The 23640-nt window shown below is 41.6% G+C and overlaps 1 protein-coding gene across 1 annotated transcript in view; it reads left to right on the top strand.

Moving 5' to 3' along the window:
- Positions 1 to 267: 267 nt before the first annotated feature.
- CNGB1 (cyclic nucleotide gated channel subunit beta 1) overlaps positions 268 to 23640 on the top strand; it is a 105420-nt gene continuing 82047 nt past the window's right edge. The window contains exons 1-12 of the mRNA XM_074285878.1: positions 268 to 380; positions 3287 to 3447; positions 3986 to 4043; positions 4279 to 4342; positions 5713 to 5830; positions 5955 to 5997; positions 6900 to 6939; positions 7492 to 7573; positions 11294 to 11333; positions 11570 to 11729; positions 12816 to 12888; positions 13831 to 13876. Of these exons, the coding sequence (XP_074141979.1) occupies positions 3295 to 3447; positions 3986 to 4043; positions 4279 to 4342; positions 5713 to 5830; positions 5955 to 5997; positions 6900 to 6939; positions 7492 to 7573; positions 11294 to 11333; positions 11570 to 11729; positions 12816 to 12888; positions 13831 to 13876 (877 nt within the window). The 5' untranslated portion in view covers positions 268 to 380; positions 3287 to 3294. The remainder of the gene's footprint in view (positions 381 to 3286; positions 3448 to 3985; positions 4044 to 4278; positions 4343 to 5712; positions 5831 to 5954; positions 5998 to 6899; positions 6940 to 7491; positions 7574 to 11293; positions 11334 to 11569; positions 11730 to 12815; positions 12889 to 13830; positions 13877 to 23640) is intronic.

Raw genomic sequence — 23640 nt, 5'->3', positions numbered from 1 at the left:
ATTTTTCTTGTCTTCACATCCAAGCTTGGCTGGGGATCCCAGGATTCTAGATGTGAGAGTGATGTCCCTGTAATTTTAAATGCCCTGTGACCTGCTGGATCTTTTCTCTGCTGAGGTCTGGCAGAGCCCTGAGTCAGTGGGTACTGCTGGGGAGGGGCTAAGGGAGAAGATTCCCTTTCTCTGATGTAAGGTGACCTCAGCCCCCCATGGTGACAGCTACTTTTGTCTGGTCTCTCAGCATTATCACTGGATATCACTGGATCTCCATTAATCCCCTCTGTGGAAATGCTTTTTCTAATCCCACTAGAGCTCCTGCAAGCCTTGTAGAGGGAGCTGGCAGCAACGTGGGTCAGTGGCTGTGCACTGTCACACCAGATAAGGTAACTGCTTGGGCACTGGGACTTCCTATGGGACCGAGGGAAGGGGGGGAGACTCCTACATTCTCCTGGAAACTTTCAGGATCACTGGAGAGACTCTCATCTCCCAGAAGACAAGACATCAAGGTATGGGGTGGCCAATGGGCATTGCTGAGTTACTGCAAGCCCAAACTTAGCTCTTTCTGTTTCATTCTCTTAGGTTTTAGAAAAAGCAAAAACTTGCCTTCCCTGCTGGATGGGCAATGTCTCCTAGAGTCAAAATGGACTTTATTGTCAGTCCCGAGAGGCGCTCAGTTACTTTTTTCTTTTTGTACTGTGGCTCATCTGTTGGGAAGGAGACGGGAGAGAATGTGGACATGGAGAAATCTTATGGGGGGAGAATGAGGAGAAGTAGGTGGGAGGAAAGCCTTTACCTGACCAGCCAGCTCCATTTTTTCAGTCCAAGTAGAGGGGAAATGAGGATTGGATCAAGAAAAATTTCACGGAAAGTAGAAGCATAGAATTTCAGAGCTGAAAGTAAACCCCCAAAGTTACCGAATATAACTTTGAGCAGAATGGGGAACTTCCTTTTAGGGATGTTGTAGACACTTTTAAAAAGGGGCTATCCAGTTTCCATGTGGAGACCTCTCGGGTTAGGGGCTTACCACTTTCTCTGAAAACCTACAACTGTCCACGATCTCTCTCAAATTTTTTCTAGAACCACTGATTATCATCCAGCATCAGTCCCGTGTCTGGTCCATATACTCATTCAGTGCAACAAATGTTCAAAAACTACTAATTCTAAAGTATCTGCTAGATATCAAGAGTCCAAGGCCCCCAAAGAAAATAAAAACCAATCAGTCTTTGCCCTCAAAGGTTTATATTCTCCGGGGGAGATATGACTCATAGAAAAGAAAGTAAATACATCTATCTAGTGGCTTCTAGAGGTAGAGAGTGATAATATCTGAGGAATTAGGAGAGGTCTGGCCATGTACAGTGTATCCGGATTGTGCTTTGAAAGGAGGGAGGGATTCTAAGAGGCAGAGATGAAATCAAAATACCTTCCAGGAATGGGGACATGGCTTGTGCAAAGGGGTGGAGGTGGGGTCCAGGAGGTGGGCTAGTTTGATTGGGTTGGGGGTAGGATGTGAAGGCAGATTAAAGTGATGCTGAAAAGGTTCAGTATTTGAGGGTTTCAATGTCTACTGAGGGGCTTGTATTTTCTTCACTAGGGGACAAGTGGGAGCCATTGAAGATTTTTGAGTTGGAGGGAGAGGATGAGGCAACATGATCAGATCTGGATTTTGGAAATAGCAGCTTGGTGGTTACATGGAGGATGGGGAGAGAAGGGAGAGGCTGGAAGTAGGGAAATTAATTAGAAGAAAGAGCTGAATTGAATTTGTAGCATTGACAGTAATAGAGTACTATCCAAATAGGAGGTGCCCAATAGGCAAGTCACTTAATTCTATTTGCCTCAATTTCCTCATCTGTAAAATGGGCTGGAAAAGGAAATGGCAAATCATTTCCAGTGTCTTTGGGGTCACAAAGAGTCAGACATAACAGTAATAGATATTTAATAAATGAACAAATGAATGAGTAAATAGTTCCCTGAAGATTAGGAGGGAGACAACCCAAAGAGAAGAGATGAGATTGTGAGTTCAGTTAAATTTATTCTTTGGATTCACTACCCAAGCGCAACTGAATGCTCTCTACCTTAATGCTCTATTGTCCTCAGTATCTTCGTCTTGTCTCTATCTTTACCATTGAGGAACATGTCTGATAAACTATTTTGCATTCCCGTGAATAACTTTTAAAATATACGGTTTTTTAAAATTTACATGATAACTTTATTATATATTGTAAAGGACTAGCAAGCTGTACATAACAGTTTTATGTACAACCATCTATTTTTCTCATTTTAAAATTTTATTTTATTTTTCTAAATGCAAATAAAGATCATTTTCAACATTCATTTTTGTAAGGTTTTGTGTTTCAGATTTCTCTCTCTCTCCCCTTAGCTCCCCTTACCCTAAGACAGCAAGGTTATACATATACGATACTTAAAAACATATTTCCATATTTGCCCTGTTGTGCAAGAAAAATCAAAAGGGAAGAAACCATGAGAAAGAAAAAAGCAAACAAACAAAAAAGGTGAAAATACTATACTTCCATCCACATTCAGTTTCCATAGTTCTTTCTCTGGATGCGGATGGCATAAAATATACAGTTTAAAGGAAGATAGTGGGAAAAGACTCGCTTCCATCTAAAGAACTTCATAATGCTAGAATTGTAGGTACCAGAGGGAAAAATGTTTTGGGGTAAGGTAGTTTTTCCATAATCTGAAACAGAGCTTCGATTGTGTCAGTACTGCAACAAGGGTGGGACAATCTGGCCTTTGGCCCAGGGCTCCAAATATGTCCTGGAGACAGATGGAGCTAGCTCAAGGGACATTGTTCCCCACTGTTCTGCAGAGCAAGTCTAGTAGTGGATGTGGGTTCTGGGTTCTAGAATTAGTCTAATTGCCTCATTATATAGATGAGGAAGACAAAAACCTAGAAAAGTTGGGTATGGTGACTTGCCCCAAATCACTTGGTTGGAAGTCTTTTCCTGGACTCCACGTTCAGTATTCTTTCCACTTTTCCTTTATTCACTGAGTCACAATCAGAGAAATGGTCATAAGTGGAGTTTGGGGAGGAAGGGAGTCAAAAGGAGAGAGGGAATAGGAGATCTAGTAGAGAACGTGGAGACTGCTTCGGCTCTGTCTCCCCTGATCGGGATAAAAGCAATCCTTTGATCTCTCCCAGAATGGGAGTGTGACCCACTGTGGCTCCCACTGGTCCCCAGAGGTTGGAGGCTGCCATTTGTGGCAGATAGGGTGGGCAACAGATGGCCAGGGGAAGGCCTGAAGAACAAAGTCTTCTTCCTTCGAGGTGAAAGGATGCTCAGCTGGATTGAGAGGGTGTTGCCTCAGCCCCCGGGAAGCCCTCAGAAGATTGGGGCAGAAGAGGAGGCAAAGTTGGAGCTGGAGCCAGATCTGACAGAAAATGAAAGGGAAGAAGTACAGCCGGCGAGGAAAGAGGAGCCAGAGCAGGTAAAACTGGTCCTCGGAGCTGCCCTCTGCCTACAGGCGCTCTGTTGTCGCTGCAAGGACCGTCATTGTAGAGTTGGTAAAACAAGGGCAAAGAGATTAAATGTCTGAGTGTCTGAGGTAGGGTTCCAATCCTTCCTGTGCTAGCCACTGGGCTTACCCAGGGGCCTCTGAAGAAGCTTGGGGGGAGGAAGCTGCTAGAGCACAGAAGGCCAGCTTCTCCTGCTCTTCCACACTGATAAGTCATTTCTATATTGTCTTAATGTTTGCTCATTGTACTCCCATGATGTCAGCAGAGTTAGGGTCTTCATTCCCATTTTATAGATGAGAGAAGTGAGCCGGATGGTCAGTGTCAGGGCTGGGACCCCTTGCCATGACCGAGCATCCCTTCTACCACCAGTCATAACCTCCTGAGGTCTATCTGGCCTCTCTTTCCCTCACTTGGCCCCTCCCATCCAGCTACATGGGGCCCGTTCCCATTTACCACGGAGCTTTGGGGAGGGTGGCTGAGGATTCTTACCCCTTCCTGTTGGAATCCTAGGCTCCAAGAGAACCACCAAGATGTGCAGAAGTGCCTCCCCAGTGCAGGACCTCCGAGGGTGAGTCCAGGAAAGCCCCCCAGGGGCCTCTGAGTCATTGCCTCCAGAGACCAGCTGGGGAAGGGTAGAAGAAGCTAAATGTTAACAGCCCCTCCCAGCATCCTTCACTAGCTGGGTTGCCCCATTCTCATGGTTTTCCCCCAGTCTCTTCTCTTTTGGTCCAGCCCCTGCCCAAGAGAGCAGTTCCATGCTTTGGGGAGCCTGGACTTCAATGTCACGCCTTTATTTTTTCTAGTCCCCCCGGAGACTGTGGAGTCACTGCCCGCATCTCATTCAGCCCAAACTGTTGCTGTGAACAGGTACTTTCCCTCTCCGGGATTCCTATCCTGTCAAAAGGACATGAATGCTTTCCGTGGGGGCTGGAGGGAACTTGAGTGGAAACAAGGCATATGGCCATTTCTGGGCAAAGACCTCACAGATTTTTTCTAATGGCTGCTAGTCCCCAGTAGGTAGGGTGGTCACGTTTCTTGGGGCCGTGCATCAAAATTAGACTGGTTCCACAAAATAAGTAACCACTGTGATCTAGCCAGATTGAAACTAATAAGGAATAGTTCTACCTAGGCCAATCTCCTCCTCTAGAATCTTCAGTGTCTCCTGATTACATCTAAATAATAAACAAAAAAAAATAAATAATATAAAATATTATCAATATTTTAATTAATGACAATTAGCAATTTAATTATAATAATTTTAATTCTTTAATAATATTAATTTAATAATTGCTTATTTAATTAGATTAATAATCTAATTAATTAATAATCTGTCATATATTATGTAGGCCAATATTATATATTATATGGGCCATCTCCTATGCTCAGATGCTCCTTCCTTATTTCCATGGAGAATTCCTGCTTCTTTAGACAGAGGGTGTGATTCCTCAAGTTTTTTCCAGCCGTCAATTCCAGGGGCTATCGCTCCCTCACTAGCTGGGTTGCCTCACAAAAGTGTGAGGTTTTCATGGGCTGGATCTAAAAATGGAAGGGTACTTAGAGGTCATTACATCTCACTATCTTATTTTACGGTCTCAAAGTGGTTGAGCCAAATAGGAAGAGTAGGAATATGAACTGGGATCCTACGTCTTCATCTTCCTCCAGCAGTTAGGGAGGACTTTCTGGGGTAGATAGTACTTGATCTGAACCTTAAAAGACAGACCCAGAGCGAGGGTAGGGGGACTTCATTGACTCAGAGGCAAGAGCTGGAGATAATGAAGAGACTAGTCTGTCTTGAGACAGACTGTATGTGGTAGGGGGCTGTGGGAGATGAGTTTGAAGAGGGAGAGTGGGTCAATGGGCATGGATGGCTGGGAATGGAAGGATGGATTTGCCGGGAGGAGGACCATAGCTTATCAGTGATGGCTGTGGGAAGAAGGGGCAGTGTCTAGAACACTAGTTCTTGATTTTTATTATGACATGTCCTCCTTTTGGAGTCGGGAAGCTTCTGGATTCCTCAGAATAATGTTTTTAAATATATAAAATTCAGTAGAAATTACAAAAGAAATCAGATATATTGAAAGAGAGATGGAAATTTTTTCCCCATCCAACCTCACAGAATCCCTTAATCTATCCCTGATAATGAGTCTGGGGCCTAAAAGATGCAGAAAGATAGGAGGGGGAGTGAGGGAGAGTAGTGACCTCTGGCCTGACTGCTCTCATGGCTCTTGTCCTTCCAGCAATACCAATGGATGGATCCTGACCTTAATTACAAAAGGGCTCCAGAGAGTCGTCCCACAGCCTCCCCAGGCCCTGATAGTCCAGAACTTGGAAAGCAACACCGATGTTCCTGACAAGGTACATGAGGGGACCCCAATGTGGGGTATCTGGTGCTGAGTTACCTGCTTCAGTGTTCTTAGAAATGGGAGGTACCTCTAAGGCAATTAGTCTTGAGTCTTTTTCCATTATCTGTTCTCTGCAGGCTGGAGCACAGACTCTTGGGAATGAACAAATATTGAATGCAGGTGAGGACCTACTGAAACTATTGCCTTCTTCTTTCCTTCTTTCCCTTCCTTTCTTCCTTCTATCTGTGATGGGTGTAATTTGAAATAACTAAGAAGCAATGTTCTGAGCATTCAAGCATATTAATTTATTAAGCAGTGTATGTCAATTATACAATAAATTGGAACCAGATCTCCTCACCTTGGTACTGTGCCCTAAAATGGGGGGAGACAGATGTTTATGAAAAAAAAAACAAACAAACAATCAATGGGATATAAACAAGGATACAAGGTGAGGTAATCTAATTTCTAATTGGAGGAAAAATTAGGGATTTTCCAAGTTGGGAGGAAGGAAAAGTGAAAAGGTGAGATCAGAAAAAGAAGTGTCATCCTCCCACCAAGTGTCTGTATTTAGTCAAAGGAACAAGGAAACCGATTGACCAATATGGGGTCAGTTTTCAGAGAAGACACATGGGTTACTTGAGATGTACAAATGGGAGAACACTCTTTGCATCAGTCTTTGGATTGGATTGGGGTCAACCTAACATAATTTCTAAGCTGTAGGGAAAGGGGGGGTCCGGCTTCCCAGGCTGTAGGGCTAGGTTCAAACAGTGCGAGAGGGTTTTCTCACAATTCCCACACTTGAATACAAGTTTTCCCACAAGACAGAAATTGGACTAGACTCATAATTAAAGAGAAAGGAAACAGGGTAGTTTCAGAATTGAGCTACAAGATGAAGTCATTCCCTCTCTCCCTATGTCTCTCTCTCCCTTTCTACCTTCTTTCTGGTTTCTGTGTGTAAGTGCTCTCTAAGGCACTTCTTAGTTTTGTTTTGTTTTTTGAGAGATGTCCAGCCCATAGTCTCCAGGTCCCCGAAGAGGTGCCGACCCCATCCTTTGATCTCTTTTGGTTTATGATCCTTGCAGGGCTGGAGCCAAATGACAACACCGACAACCAGGACAAGGGGTAAGTTCTAAACCCATGACCCCAGGAAACTGGACCAAAGTTGTGGTGAGTCTGGTACCTTCTATGGGACTCATGGAGGGCAGCCGGAGATGGCTCCATATTTGGATGGGTTAGAATGGTTGGGCGTTTTAAAGGGAGATGGGGGCTCTGGTTAGACCTTGCTCTGACAGTCTACTCCCTGGCTCTTGGTCAGTGTGGTGTCTAATAGAAGTCCTGGACTGGAAGTCAGGAGACAGAGGAGCCAAAGTAATGGCAGAGCTGAAATTTGAACCCAGATAGCATTCCTACAACATGCTGCCTCTGTGCAGGGGGTTATGAGCGTTACTAACTGGTGTAGGGGTATATGGGATGTTAAGGGAGAACTAGCACCACTGGTATGAGAATTGCTCAGCTCTTCTCAGGGATTTTTCAGAAAATCTCTCTCAATTTTTTCAGTGAGGATAATAACAATAGCTGCCTCCAACCAGTTGTTGTTAGGATCAAATAAGAGAATATTTGTAAACCCTGGCACATTATTATTGCTTGTTCCCCTTCCTCCCCTCTTCTTCGCAGGCCTGGAAAAAGTGTCATGAAGTGGCTGGTGCACAGTTTGGAGAAAATGTTGCCGCAGCCTCCACCCCTGAAAATTCCGGAGGTGAGCAGGAGGGAGACTCTTCCCTGAGGCAGCCGGAACAACTGGTGCCCCACTCCTACCTGATAAGGTGGAACTGGGGTGGGGTGATCTGGGCTTTGTCTAGGCTACCTAATTCAAAGAGTACTTATCTTTCTTTTTAGAGAGTTTCTCTGCTTTGGCAGCATAGAAACAAGGTTAGCATCTAGTTAGAAAGCACGGTTAGCTTGCAAAAGGAAGTTTTCTCCTGGCATGGTGCTGGGGTGAGCTTTTCCTTCATCTCATCCTTCTGTCCCCCACATCAGCAGGGACAGTAAGCTGGGGTCCCCGCTTCCCTGTCTCCTCCTCCCCTCTCTCTGAGGGCATCTTTGGTCACTTGCTCCAAGGTGTAGTTTGCAGCGTTCAGCCCATGTGCAAAAGATTGCTGGTCATAGTTGAAGTCCCATCATCCACAGCTTTGCCAATATGTTCAAGCAGACCATTATTAGGGGAGGACTGGAGGGAGCTTGTCAAAGGTTTAATAGCTTTTATTCTGGCTGCTTGACTCATGATGCCTCAGTTTCTACATATGTAAAATGGGACAGTTAGATTGAAGGGTTTCAGGTCCTTAAAGGGGACACCAAAACCAACAGAGCAATAGTACCCACCTTCTTTCTGACCAACAAGAAAAAGCAGGAAATTCAAAAGAGACCTTGGGGGTCGTTGAGCCTAAACCTCCTATTGTACAACTATGGAAACTAAAGCACCTGAGAAGGGACCTCAGAATCTTTAGTCTAACTCTCCTATTATATAGAAATGGAAATTAAGGCTCCCAAAGATTGAGTCATTTGCCCAAGGTCTCATAGCTTAGTAAGTGTTGGGGGGAGGTCTTAAACTCAGTTCTCCTGAATCCAAGTCTTGTCTTCTTTCCCCTCAATCAGCAAATCTTGTTGAATGCCTTCTTTGTGTTCAGCCCTATGCTAAGGAAGGCACACTGTAGGGGAATAGACAAGCACACCGTTGGGGTGTGGAAGAGAAAGAAGCTTTCTCCTTGCCCTCATAGGTATAGGACAGTTTGAAGGAAGCACAAAGTAGGATGGTTTTCAGAATAATGATATTAATATTGGCAAAGGACTTCAGAGACAGGAGATACCAATGTGAAACTGAGATAATCAGGGAAACCTCCCAGGAGGAGGTGGTGACCTGGAATGGCTTCAAAGGATGGGTAGGATTTGAATATTAAGAAGAAAAACAAAGAGAGGTTATTTTAGGTAAATCCAGTGGTAATTTTTCCCCTCAGAATATTAGTATTTAAAGCTAGAAGGGACCTTAGAGATTGTGTTGCCCTATTCCCTCACTGCACTTTTAGATATGAGAAGACTGAGGTCCAGAAAGGTTAAAGTTCATACCTTTTCTTTTTCTGTTTGTCCTTGGTTTTCGAAGAGGAACCTGACATTAGGGAGATGATGCCATAATATGCAAGGGAATTGGATTTAAGTGAAGGGGGGCTGGACAATGTCACCAGCCTCACTTTCCCCTCCAGAGCCATCTGTGTCCAGTGGCCAGATAGAGATCAGGAGGACTGGAACTGGCCCTGGATGCAGTGGGAGATCATGGCTTTTTAAAGCTAAGTTCTTAAATAGCTCTCAATTTGACTGAGGCAAAGCCCAATTAGTGTTTAAGGCTAGGTAAAAATGAGGCAAAGAATGGTTTCTTTTACTACTCAAAAAAAATCAGTCAGGAAGGGGAAGACCCTCAGGATTTCTGATCAAATTGTTATTTAATATCCACTCTGAGGCAGTCAGGACTCAAACAATGGCCCAGGGGTGCTTGGGCTGGGACCTATTGTCAGAGCCAGAGGGATCTAGGTTTAAGGCATGGTCCTTAAGAAATCTGGTCTCCTGAAGAACTTCAAAATATCTTGTGAAATTTCAGGGATCAGATTTATATTCCTTTGGAAGGAGCACCCATGGGAAGGGTGTGCTACCCTATGAGAACAGAGAAAGGGAAGGGAAAGAAAAAAGGAAAGAAAAGTAAAGTTCCAGTTTGGTACCATTGGGGCAGGACTACTACTCATAGAGACTGTGGTTTGTCGTTCGTTCTCGAAGAGGACCATGGTATTGGGGAGGTGATGTCATGACATGCAAGTGAATTGGATTGGAGGGAGGGAGGACTGTGCAATCACCACTCTTGCTTTCTTCTCCAGAACCATCTGGGTCCATTTTATTTCTGGTTCTTAAAGAGAACCAGGACATGAGGAGGGGGTACCATGAAATGCAAATGAGTTGGATTTAAGTGAAAGAGGGCTCTCAGCAGCCTTACTCTCCTCTGGAGCCATCCGAATCCAGTTGCAAGATATGAGTCAGGATGCCTGGAGATGGCCCCGAAATGATCCCATAGATAGTAGGTGAAAGAACTGGGTCCAGCCAGTCAAACAAGTAAGAACTGGGATTTGAACCCTTTTATTCTCAACTGGATCCAGGGTTCTTTCCATTACATCACAATGGGTTCAGTGAAAGTGGGAGGTGGTTAGGACAGGATTAGGTAGATATCATAGTTTTCTAGTAGCCTCAAACTTCCTGAGTTAAGTCAATAAGCATTTATTAAGTACCTACTACATGCCAGGCACTGTGCAGTAGAAAAGTAAAAAGACAGTTTCTGTCCCTCAAGGAGCTTATATTCTATTTTTTAAAAATATTTTTTAGGTTTAAAAATCAAAACATTTTATTTTCAAAACATATCCATATGGTATAATTTTCAGCACTCACCCTTGCAAAACCTTGTGTTCCAAAATCCCCCCCACCCTCCTCTAGACAGCAAGTAATCCAAATATATTAAACAAATTCCTCTATACACATTCCACAATTATCTTGCTATACATGAGAAAAATCAGATCAAAAAGGAAAAAAATGAGAAATAAAACAAAATGCAAGTAAACAACAACATAAAAAATAAAATACTATGGTCCACATCAGTTCCCACAGTCCTCTCTCTGGATGCAGATGGCTCTGAATCACCTCGCTTTGAAAAGACCATATATATTTTTTGTAGGCATTCTTGTATATATTTGTAACTATATATATATATATATATACATATATATACACATATATATATACATATATATATACATATACATATATATATATGCACTCTTGTATGTGATGATGGCAAATATAGTGAGCAAAGCTTTTGTCGTTGACCTAAATGGGTCCAAGCCCAATTAGCTTCGTGCTTTTGGGCTCATTTTCATTCTGTAGATTTCTGAGCTGGGTATGACCCTTAGTGTCCCTTCTGGTTCTGATGAGTAGATGAGGGTCCTGGGACCCTCATTTACCTCTTCCCTTTTTGCTCACCCCTTACTTAATCTCTTATTAGAACTGGAAACTTGGGCATTAGCATTATTCCAGTAGATCTTGTGGGGATTGAGGGTCCCCAGAATTACATGGTGACCGTATTTCATGAAGTAAGGGGTGTGTGTGTGTGTGTGTGTGTGTGTACAATAATTAACATTCCCAAGGCACTGCTTAGAGGCAGTTTAAAAGCCCCCAACAGTGGGCTGACCTTTCTACAGTCAGCCTGAGGCTCAGGGTCATTTTACTCAAGTCTCTTGTCTTCTCCACAGCTGTCCAGGGTATATATTGTATGAGAAGGGGGAGGATTATTAGGTACCCAGTGGGTGGGGGATGGACCCTGTGACCTCGTCCTATGCAGTTGAATTGGATGGAGGTTTCCCAGTAATCAGTGTTCTTAACGTTGATATAGGTAGCCTGTACCGGGCTTGGAGAAGCAGCTGCAGAACCAGGTAGGGCTGATAATGGATGGGCTAACAGCTTCTGCCTGGGTGTGACTTAGTACTGACAGCTTCAAGGGAGCCTGGGGGAAGAGGGCTAACTGACCTGTATGGGTAATAGGCCTTCTGCTTATTCTAGAAACTAGCCAGCTTGGTCTAGACTTGGGACGAGGGAATGCTGGGAAAAGTCAAACTTGGTGTTTCTTGGGTGGAAAGGGATGGGGAAAGGATTTTTTTCTTTCTTCCAGTATCAGAACCCCCAGAAACCCCTCTGGAACCTCAGGCAGAAGAAACAGGACCCCCTCCAGAGAGCCCAGTGACAATTCCCCCAGAGGAGCCACCCACACAGGAGAGCCAGTCAGATATCTTGTCTGACTCCTGCCTTTCTCCCCAGGAGGATCCAGCCAGGTAACTTGGGGAAGGGCTCAAGTTTTCCAAGTTCCTTGAGGTTCCCTATTTCCCCCAACATTTCAAAAGAAGAACGGAGAAAAAGTAGGGGGTGGATGGGTGGATAAAATCCAACCAAGTAAAATAAGACAGGGAGGGTTGGAGATAGCAACTCTTCCCCTACCTTTTCCCCCATCCAGGTCCATTCCAAATATGACATTCTGATTAGTTAGAACAGGATAGAGCCCTGAGGAAGACTCGAGTTCAAATGCTGCCTCATGTGCTTATTGGCTTTGTGATCCTGCCTCAGTTTTCTCATCTGTAAAATGGGGATGATAATAATAGGCATCCATATCTCAGGGCTCTGTTGAGGTCAAATGAAATAATATTTGTAAAGCATTTTACAAGTCTTAAAGCATTATATGCTACCTATTATTATTACATCTAACTGTTAGCTATTATTTTTATTAGCCGTTTAGTGACAGCAGCAAATAGGTCTCCCCTGTCTTTCAGGAGTGAACTCTGCCCTGTTTTTTTTTCCTTCATACCTTGAAGCTCAAAAGGAAGATGGGTTTTGGGGAGGACAGAGATGGGACCATGGGGGTTGAAGCTGGGAAAATGGCTCTTGTCCAAAGCCCCCAGATCAGATTCTAGACCAGATCTGGGGGGACTTGGAATGAGTCAGGAAGGTTGTTATTGTTTGTCCTTCCTTCTCGAAGAGGACCATGACATGACATGACTTGGCTTTGAGTGAGGGAAGCTGTGCAAGGTCACCTGCCTCACCCTCCCCTCTAAAGCCGTCGGGGTTCAGTGGCCATATATAATTAGGATGACCAGAGATGGCTCTGGATGCAATGGGAAACTTTTTAAGTGAAGGTGTTCCACAGGTCTCAGTTTGACTAAGGCTGCACCCATTCAGTGAGTAAGGCTAGGGAACAATTGAGGCAAAGAATCTCCTCTCTCACCTAGTCAAAAAAAAAATCTAAATGAATGAATGAATGAATCCGGGAGGGGAAGATGCTAAGGGTTTGTGGCCAAAGTAAGAAGTAGAGGAGCAGGAATCTCAATCATCAGGATCGTTTCCAAGAGAACTTTTCTGTCCTTCAGACTGTTGGAATGGGTCAAGAGGAGACTAGAGATGATGATACCTCAGCCTGTCCTTCGAGAGAAGATAATGCAGGTGAGTGGAGGAGGCTTCCACCTGGAGAGGTTGTGGCTTCTGGGAAAACGAGGGAGACCTCACTCCCTGAGTGCCGCATTCCAGCTGCTTGAGCTAGAATAGGGAAAATGACTCTGGGGGCTGTCATTGTCATGAGGATAAACTTCCAGGACAGAAAGCCCCTTTTCCCCATGTAGGTAGCACTTGCTTTGTAATTTAGTGTCTTAGAGAGTTGGCTAGATCAGTGATGTCATTCACACAGAAATTGGGTCCACTATACCACACATAAAGGTCCCTATCTGTATACATTGACTTAAAAAACCCCACGTTAACATTATCTAGGTTCTATTGTATTTTTATTTATTTTGTGAAATATTTCTCTCAAAGTACCTTATATGTGGACATACACACATTTAAATACACATTTATCTGTGTACACACATATACATATACCTATGTGTGTCTCCCCCAAATAGTAAGTACTTAATGAATGCTTGTTGATTGCTTTAACAGGCAGCAATAAAGTGCCTATTATGTGTCAGACCCTATATTAAAGCTACAAAACCAAAAATGAAACAGTTTTTACCCATAAGGAACTTATATTTTACTTGGTAAGGGTGGAAAGAAAGACACTTGACTCAGTAGGGAGCCCGTGAGAATTCTTGAGCTGAAGAGTTGTATTATAATACTATAAACATATTATTGATTATTAATTGTAATATTTAATAATAAATTATAACCAACAATGAATATTATATAATGATATATACATAGTATATAAGTAACAAATAAATAATTATAATTATATTAAACAATATTATCTTATGTAATATGTCAATATATTATATGATATATTGATATATAAGAAGATTGATCTGTATAAGTTCAATGGAGGAGGTGAAGTCTAATGATAAGGGAGGAACTTTTGGCAATGATTAATTTTGTTTCTTCCTGATATTGTAGGAGCTGGCAGCATCCACTGAAGGCACTGAAGGCATCACTCAGAATAGTAAGTGACTGACTTGAGGACCTTGGATTGGGTGGGTTTCTGAGCTGGGTTAATTTGTGCCCTGTGGTGTAAGTCCATTAGGCATGGCGGCCATACTTGGTCCAGCTCTATGCTCTGTGTCATGAAGCGATACCTGTGATGTTTGGGACCACCTATGCTGAAGACCAGCTGGATCATTTCAGCCTGGAGTAGATATGAAATAATCCAGTGATGAAGGGAGTTGTTTTAAAATGACCTTCATGAACAGATGCCTGATCATAGCAAGAGGTGAAGAATGGTCAATGTAATTCCTCCTATGGGCTAGGTGTACCTTAGTAAATCACTCATCCTTAGTTAAAAGAGTATGTTAAATTATCAGCAGTTCAGAAGAGACCTATAGAAAATGAGAAGTTGAGAGGTTAAGAAGTTGAGAGGTTAAGGTTTGGAAATTTAAAAAATAAATGGCTTTTTAAAAATTAAAGCTTTTTATTTTTCAAAACACATACATGGATAATTCTTCAACATTAACCCTTGCAAAGTTTTGTGTTCCAATTTCCCCCTCATTCTCCTATTCTCTTCCCTAGATGGCAAGAATTAATGGCAATGCTATATGAGTAATAGGAATTTTTACTCCCTTCATCCCTGCAGAGTGAGGGACATGGATTGATAAATGGGGTGTGAGATATTCTGCTTTTTCTCAGGTGATACTGGATGGGAATAGAGGCAGAAAGGTTCAAAACACTTATTAACTCTATTTACCAGATTCTATACTAAATATTTTACAAATATCATCTCTTTTGATGTTTATAACAACTCTTGGGGGTAGGTGCTATTATTATTTCCACTTATGGATGAAAAATAAACTAGCAGACAGAAGTTAAGTGATTTGTCAAGTATTACCCAGTTATGAGTTTGGAGCTAAATTGAAATTTAGGTTTTCCTGACTTCAGGTCTGCCTCTTTATTGACTGTAGCTGCCTCTAGATGGGCAGGGCTGGGGTTAGGTTTGGGGATTCTCCATGGAGAAGAGTCACTATTTCGTCCCTTCTCTTTGTCCAGTGCACCCTGGAGTAGCCCTTGCTCAATGGCTTCACGCTTACCCAAGGATTCATGATACAGTTGGGGAGTGCAAGTCTGGGAAATTCATCTCTAATGAAATTTCCCCTCTACTCATATTGCTCAGAAACTCATTTCTAATTTATGGTTTTAGAAAGTTGCTTGGGTATAGTGAGGTCACGATCATACAGTTAATATGTGTCAAAGATGGGGCTCAAATCCAGGTCTTCTTGGTTCCACAGTTAGTTCTCCATTACTCCATAGTATTTCTCTGCCTCTATCAATCTATCATTTGTGCACGGCACTGTGCTAAGCACTGGAAACACTAGGACAAAAATAAAGGATTCCTATCCTCCAGGGGCTTACAGTTAAGCCAGTAGAAACAACAGGTGAAAGGATAGACAAGTTATAGATACAGGTAAAATTTTGGGACCAGAGTATTTAGCCCTTGAGATGATTTTTGGCCAGGACTTGGGAAGGAATAAAAGGATTCTGAGAGATGGAGGCTGGTGAGAGTAAGTTCATTTCAGGACATAACCTAAGGATTAATCATTAAAATGGCTATATTGATTTAGGTCTAGTTTTTTTTTTTACTTTTCAAAATACTTTGCTATGAGTTATTTTATTACATCCTCATAATATTTCGAGGCTGGAGGGCTGGAGATTTTTATTACAATTTGACAGATGAAAAAAACTAAGACCCAGAGAAATGAAATTGTTGACAAAGTCAGGACTTGAACCTAGTCACAGAATCCTAGGATTTCCAGCTGGAAAGGGCTTAGAGACCATCTATTCCAACAATCTGAAGTGAGAGATAGTGGTGAATAATGGGAAGAATGCAAGAGGAGAACCAGGAAGAGCTGTCTGTTCAGCTCTCCCCTCAGATACTTCCTGACTCTGTGACTCTGGACAAGACACTTCTCTTTGCCTCAGGTACTCTCTTGTAAAATGAAGTTAGATCCAATGACTTCCAAGGTTCTTTCCAGTTCTACATTTATGATCTTTTGAATTGTAAATCTGCAGGATTTTTTTGAGAGGCCACATGATAACTAAGATCCCACATGTGATCTTATGAATCTTTTTATTTTATAGATGAGAAAATTACAAGTTAGACAAGTTATACGACTTGCTTGAGATCATACAGGTTTGATAAAACCTTGATTTACCAACAAAGCCAGAATTTGAACCCAGGCCTTCTATCTTCAACTCCATTGCTTCCCACATGCTAGGTCTCCTGGTCCAATATCCCTCTCCATTAGAAAGTTAATTATTTTGCAATTAACAATATAAGGAAGTTATTTCTGAAGTGTCTGCTAATTGACTTAAATAGACATTTGCTCCCCTTTTGAAAGGTCAGAATAGGGAGATAGCTCTGTCCACCAAGTGAGGAGGTAGAAACCTAGGGACAAAGGCATTGGATTCCAGGAAACAGAAGCAGGGAGGGGAGAGTGATACTCTGCAGTGCTTTATAAGAGATATGTTCTCTCTGCTTTTCATGGTGGCCCTTGAGATGCTTGGGGTGCTATCTGAAGGTGTCAGGGACCCTTTTTTTCCACTTGCATAGCTTCATTCCTACTCAGTCCTCCCTTTTCACAAATACTCCACATATATACACAGGGTTTATCTAGTTTCTCTAACACAAATCTTTAATTTTCTTTATTTTAATAGTATTTTGTTTTTCCGATTACATGTAAAGATAGTTTTCAACATTCATTTTTGTAAGATTTTAAGTTCCAAAATTTTTCCCCTTCTCTTCCTTTCCTCCTCTCTCCCAAAGAGAGCAAGCAATCTGATATTGGTTATAGGTACACAATCATTTTTTTCTTTTTCCTGAGGCAATTGGAGTTAAGCAACTTGCCTGGGGTCACACATCTAGGAAGTGTTAAGTGTCTGAGGTCAGATTTGAACTCAGGTCCTCCTGACTTCAGGACCAGTGTTCTATCCACTATGCCATCTAGCTACCCCCACAAACATTTTTTTATTATTGCTTTTTATTTACAAGACATATGTATGAGTAATTTTTCAACAACGACCCTTGCAAAACCTTTTATTCCAACTTTTCCCCTTCTTCCTCCCACCTCTTCCCCTAGATGGTAGGCAGTCCAATACATGTTAAATATTTTAAAGTATATGTTAAATCCAATATATGTATATGTATTTATACAATTATCTTGCTGCACAAGAAAATCAGATCTAGAAAGAAAATAAAAAAAAACTGAGAGGGAAAACAAAAATACAAGCAAACAACAGAAAGAGTGAAAATGTTATGTTGCCCACAATCATTTTTAACATATGTGCATGTTAGTCATGTTAGGAAAGAAAAGTCAGAACGAAAGGGAAAAACCATAAGAAATAAACAACAAAAAATGTAACATCAATCTTTCAAAAAAATTTAACTTTATTTTCCAGTTACACAGAAAAACAATTTTAGTCCCAATTTTTTACAATTTTGAGTTCCAAATTCTCTCCTACCTTCTCTCTTCTTCCCTCTTATTGAGAAGGCAAATGATTTGATAAAGGTCTAAGAGCAGTCTGGAGGCTGTACCTGCATGTCTCCACATCTGGTTGAATCCCTAGTAGCGTGGGGCAGTTGTGAGCACCTTTGCCCTCTTGCTGTCTCAGGGCAAGGCTATTCCTCCTGTTTTGTCCATCTCTCCTTTGGAGACCTTCTCTATCTCTTGTTTTTTTTTCCCCTCAGAGGCAGCGGCAAAATGTTATGGTGAGTGTGGGGAAGTGTTATTATCATTTTGTCCACATTGGTAGGGAGGCAAGTTTGATAATTCATGTATTCATCCAGGATAAAAGTGTTTCCAACTTCACTGCACTACAGATTTCCTCCCCTTGCCTCATGGTATCATACTAAAAGCTAATATTCCCCTAGAACTTTAAGCCTTACAAAAGCTTTTGCAGTCCGAATCTCATTTTATCTTCACACTAGCCCTGTAAGGTAGATGCGATGGGTATTCTTCTCTTCATCTCATTGTGAGGAAACAGATTTAAAGAAATGAAAGCGCTTACCCAGAGTGTCAGAGCTAGCAAATATCACAGGGGAGATTCAAGTTCAGGTCTCTCTTGATGTCAAATTTAGTTTGCTGTCCACTCTGCCACACCAGTCATGCAAATTGGGGACATAGGACTGCTGCACTTGCATGTTTGAAGGATTTAGATTTGCTCTGCTTGGCTCCAGAAGGCACAAGTGTATTGGGAAGAAGGAAGGAAGGAAGGAAGGAAGGAAGGAAGGAAGGAAGGAAGGAAGGAAGGAAGGAAGGAAGGAAGGAAGGAAGGAAGGAAGGAAGGAAGGAAGAGAAAAAGGGAGGGAGGGAGGGAAGGAAGGGAGAAAGGAATTGAAGAAGGAAGGAAGGACAAAAGGAAGGAGAAACAGGGAGAGAGAAAGAAGAGGAAAGAAGGGAGTGAGGAGGAAGGAAAGGAAACAAAGGAAGAAAAGAAGGAATATTGGGTGGAAAGAAAGAAGGAAGGAAGGGAGGGAGGGAGGGAGAGAGTGATGGAGGAAGGGAAGGAGGGAAAAAGGAAGGAAGTTGAGAGGAAGGAAGGAAGGAAGGATGGAAGGAAGAAAGGGAAGGGAAGGGAAGGGAAGGGAAGGGAAGGGAAGGGAAGGGAAGGGAAGGGAAGGGAAGGGAAGGGAAAGGAAGGGAAGGGAAGGGAAGGGAGGGAGGGAGAGAGGGAGGAAATATGAATTTATTAAGCCTCCATTTTATGCCAGTCCTGGAGTAAATGGAGTATTTAGGGACAACTAGCACTTTTCACTGAACTCTCACCAGGAGCATGGCCAGTGGCCATATCCCAATAAAAACATTTCAGTAGACAGGCTAAATCAGGTGCAGGGTAACCACCGGGCCCCAGATCTGTTGGTGAGTGAGGGGGATATCTGCCGCAAGCAGGTAAAGACTCTCCCTGGTGGAGTGAGTGCTTGCGCACAATGTTTTCCAAGGGCCATGAAGGCGGCTGCAGCTGCACGCTCTGTGGAGAGCTTCGAGCTTGGGCAGACATGGGAGACGTTAAGGTCATCCAGTCCAGTTGTCCTGACTTTTGCTTGCCTCTGGACTTTGATGACTCGGAAGAGTGAGAGTGATGACTTTGCACAGCTCTGCTTCCCTTAAATCCAATTCACTAGCAGGTAAAGACATTACTCTGTGATGTCATTAGTCCTCTTTAAAAATGGAAAACAAATAACAACTTTGTGCCAATATTGACAAATATTATATCATTTTGTTCACCACACTTTTACAGTTGAAAAAACTGAAACACACAGGTGAAGTAAGTTGCTCACATAGATAGTAAATGTCTAAGGTCACATTTGGATTCAGATCTTTCTGACTCCAGTCTCAGGGCTCTATCCACTGCATCATCTAGCTGCCTCTAAATCTGCAAAAAAAGCAAAATAAGCTTCCAAATAATGAGAGCTGTTGGAAAGCCAGAGGGAAGGAGCGCCCTAGAGGTCTTCCATCAAGGGCTTTATAACCACTTGGGAGTGTTGAAGAGCTTCAAGCAGAGGTTGAGCTTAAGGATTTTGGAGGTCTCATCCCTGTCTGAGATGCTGTGATTCCTGTTCTCTCAACTTTCTTTTCATTTTTCTTATAATTTTGATGACGAACTCTTTCACTAATACAGATAGTATTATCTCTTTAACTTTGTAGAGAAGCCTTAGGACATTTCCAGAAAGACTTAGAAAAATTAAGTAAAGTAAAAGGAAAATTAAGGTTAGAGATAGCATTGAACTGGGAGATGATGTGTTTCCCACAGGGAGTGGGATCTGAACTAAGCCTTGAAGAAAAACAAAAATTTGATGATGAAGAGAAAATGAAGGCATGGACTACAGTGTGTGTGAATGCACCAAGATAGGAAATGGTAGGAAAAATTAGTACTTTGGTTTGATTGGGATATTGTTTGTGAAGTGAAATAATGTGAAATACAACTAGAAAGATAAGTGGAAACTAAATTGTGGAAGCCCTTAAATGGCAGAAGGAAAAGTTTATTAGTCAATGGGCAATACAAAACTGTTGAAAACTTTTGAACTGGGCAGAGATATAATCAGATCTGTGCCTTAGGAAGGTTATTTTGGCAGATGTGTGGAGAATGGATGGAAGAGGAAATATACTGGAAATAGAGATTCAGATTATAAAGCTTTTTACAATAGTTCAGTGTAGACATGATGAAGGAATTAATGTGGTGACTTCAGGGAGAGAAGAGAATGCCCTTTGATTAGAGATATAAGGATAGCTTGATAAGATTTGGCAGTTTATTAAACATAGAGTCTATGAGAGATTACTGTAGAAGCAAAATCAAGGATAACTGAAATTAGGAATCTTGGTAACTGGGGGAAAATGGTATCTTTAACAGAAACAGGGAAGTCTGTAGGAGGAACTGGTTTAGAGAGAAAGATAAGGAATTCTGTTTTAGATATACTGAGTTGGAGAAGCCGTCAGTTTAATATAAACACTGTAGCTCCTGAGCACCTACTGGTGTGTTGCCCATTTAAAGTAATCAGTCATGGTGATACCATCTTAATTATGAAAAATTTAGTAAACAAGAAGGCAGAATCAAGAATAATTGTAACATAACAGTTTTCTCCTAAACCTGGGTCACATGGTCCCGTCAATGCAAATAGTATTCATGGTTGGGGATGAAGAGGAAGCAGGGAGTGGGTACAAATCCATAGAAAATCTAAGTTATCCAGGACAATTCTCAACTCTGGACTTCAGGTCTTGATGTTCTTGCTTTCTTTAAGAAATGGTGTGCACTTTATACCAGAGCTTCTTAAACTTTTTCTACTCATGACCCCTTTTTGCCTGAGAAAATTTTACTCAATGCTGTTTTGAATCTGAGCTGATGTGTGCATGTTGTGTGTTCAGAATCAAGGCCTTAGTGAAGTTGTTTAATGCAACATGGGCAAGTGCTTCCAGAAACACATCAAAGGCATTATGTATTTGATTTTGAATTAATTTTTGGTTGTCGCATTCAAAAACCTTTGACTGTTGCCAAATTTTTTGTGACCCCCACATCCAGTTATATGATCCCATATGGGATTGAAACTTATAGTTTAAGAAGCTTTGCTCTATTTCATCTGCTAAGTAATGCTTAGCACAGTGTCTGACAACTAATACTTAATATTTAATAAATGTTTGTTGACTTGACTTGAAGCAGGACCCTCTTTTTCTGGGTTTCTCTATTCTCCTACTAGATGTGGCTACTCTAGGGCTACTGAGACAGTGTCAAGTCTTTAATGAAAGCAGAGATTCTAAGATTGGGATCTTCAGAGCTATTTAAGTCTCTTCTTTTGGCCTATCCTAAAGCAGTGTTAACTCTCTCAGCAAAATAATTCCCCTAAGTTAGGAATCCACAGAGACAGTCAGGTCTGCTACCTGATTTGTAAGAGGTTTTCCCTTTTTAGTCCATATATAGCAATAAAAACAATTTAGACAAACCTCAGAAGGGTTTTTACCTTTTAAGCTGTTTAGGTATCAGTCAAGGTCAATGAAGTCTTTCCTTTCTCCAGGAAGTTCTTCAAACCACTTTTTCTCTCCTCTTATCTGCTCTTTCAAACAGTAGAGCTCTTCTCCAATCAGATCAGATCCTAGGAGCAAAAAGCCTGTTGTTATGAAATAAGTTGAAATGAGTCTTTTAAAAAAAGATTTTGATTTTTCTCAGTTATATGTAAAACAGATTTTTATGTTTGTTTTTAAAACTTTGAGCTCCAGATTCTTTCCCTCCTTCCACTATTGAGAAGGCACATGCGAAATTATGCAAAACATTTCTATAAAAGTTATGTTGCAAAAGAAAAGATAGATTTCCCTCCTTAAAAAAAGTCTCAAGAAAATTAAAGTTGAAAAAAAGTGTGCTTCAATCTGTACTCAGACACAATTACTTCTTTCGCTGGGTATGGATAACATTTTTCATTAAAAGTTTTTCAGTGTAGTCTTGAATCATTGTATTCCTGAGAATAGTAAAGTCATTCACAACTGATCATCCCACAATATTGTTATTACTTTATACACACTTTGTATGATCTTATGGAGGACTTTCCATATTTTTCTGAGAGTATCTTGCTCATCATTTCTTATAGAACAACAGTAATCTATCATAATCACATACCACAATTTATTCAGCCATTCTCCCATTAATGGATAGCCCTTCAATTTCTAGTTCTTTGCCCGGAGAAAATACCTGCTATAAATATTTTTGTACATATACATCATTTTCCTTATTTTTAAAAATCTCTTTTGGGATACATGTCCAGTAGTAGTACTGTTAGGTCAAAGGGTATAGCATGATTTTATAGTCCTTTGATTACAGTTCTAAATTGCTCCACAGAATGATTGATTCAGTTCACAGTGAGTTGAGAAGAGTCTTGAATGAGACCAAATAGTCTGAGAGACACAGATGAGGAAAGAGTGAGCAAAGACTTGTTGTGTGTGAGGAACAATGGAAGCTTAGTTTGGCTGGACCACAGAGTAAAGGTCAATGCATAATTAGACTAGAAAGCTAGGTTGGGACCATGAAGTGAAGGGCTTTAAATATCAAAATGAGGAATTTTTTTGATCCTATAGGTAATAGGGAACCTTGGGAATTTGTTGAGTAATTGAGTAGGGGAATAACATCATTAGACCTGCACTTTGGGAACTGTGTGACTTGGGCAAGTCACTTAACCCCAATTGCCTCCGAAAAAAAAAAAAGGCTCCAAATGAGAGAGATAGACTAGAGTGGTGGATATGTGAGGATTGGTATGTTTGAAGGAGACTAATAGGATAAGGGTTATATTTGAAGGAAGCTTGAAGGAGGTGAGTTAGGAAGGAGGAAGATTACAGATATTCTTTCAAGTCAGTCAACACCTCTGCTGATTCATCCCATCTTCTCCTTTTGTTTCAGGGGTGAAGTCACTTGGAAGCCTCTGAAACAAACGGAGAAGGGGAGCCTGGTGGGACTGTTTCTGGGCTGAAGACAAACTCAAATTTGGAGAAAAATACGCCCTGAAGCATGGTCTCAGGGGAGGTGGTGAAAACAGAAGTAACTCCAAGTTCTCTTTGTACCAAGATGTCTAAGGAGAGTTGACCAACAGTAGGGCTTCTTTACTAGAGACAGGTTTTTCTTCGGTCTCCCTCTTGGAGAAAACACAGGACTCTGATTCTTATGTTGAAAGGCTGGTCCTGGCTGGCCAGCTCTAGGCTTTCCAACAGTTCTTTAGATGATCTGATTCCCAGATCAGAGGTCAAATCTCAGTTAGATCATGATTTAGCACATGCTTCTTTCTTCTTGGTGCCTGGATGTCCCCATCTGTAAAATGGGGAGAAGTGTACTAAACTGTACAGGGATCACAGGGGGTTATGAGGGATCCTCATCAAACGTCCTTGGAAAAACTTGGGCAGTGCTAACTGCTTTCTGAATGACTCTCGGACTCTGCAGAGTGAATCCGCTGCCTTTGTAAGAAATCTCTCCTCCCTTCAGCTCCTTCTCCCTCTTTGTTATAGTGAAATGACTAATAAAAAAAGAAAAGTGGATCATCCCAATGGCTTAGTGCTCTGTTGATGCGACATAACATTATGCATTGGTTATTAATAATATTGAGCAAATAGGGCATGTTTATTACTTTTGAAGAAGGTACCCTCCTAATGGCATATTTTGTTGCTATTAATAACAGTGATGTTGATGTTTATACTTCTGCAGGGCTTAATGATAATGTGCAATAACAAAGTAACAACAAATACCCAGAATCCA

This window comes from Sminthopsis crassicaudata, chromosome 2 (genome assembly GCF_048593235.1).
Source record: "Sminthopsis crassicaudata isolate SCR6 chromosome 2, ASM4859323v1, whole genome shotgun sequence".
NCBI lineage: Eukaryota > Metazoa > Chordata > Mammalia > Dasyuromorphia > Dasyuridae > Sminthopsis > Sminthopsis crassicaudata.
This window is presented reverse-complemented; position numbering and strand designations above follow the sequence as displayed.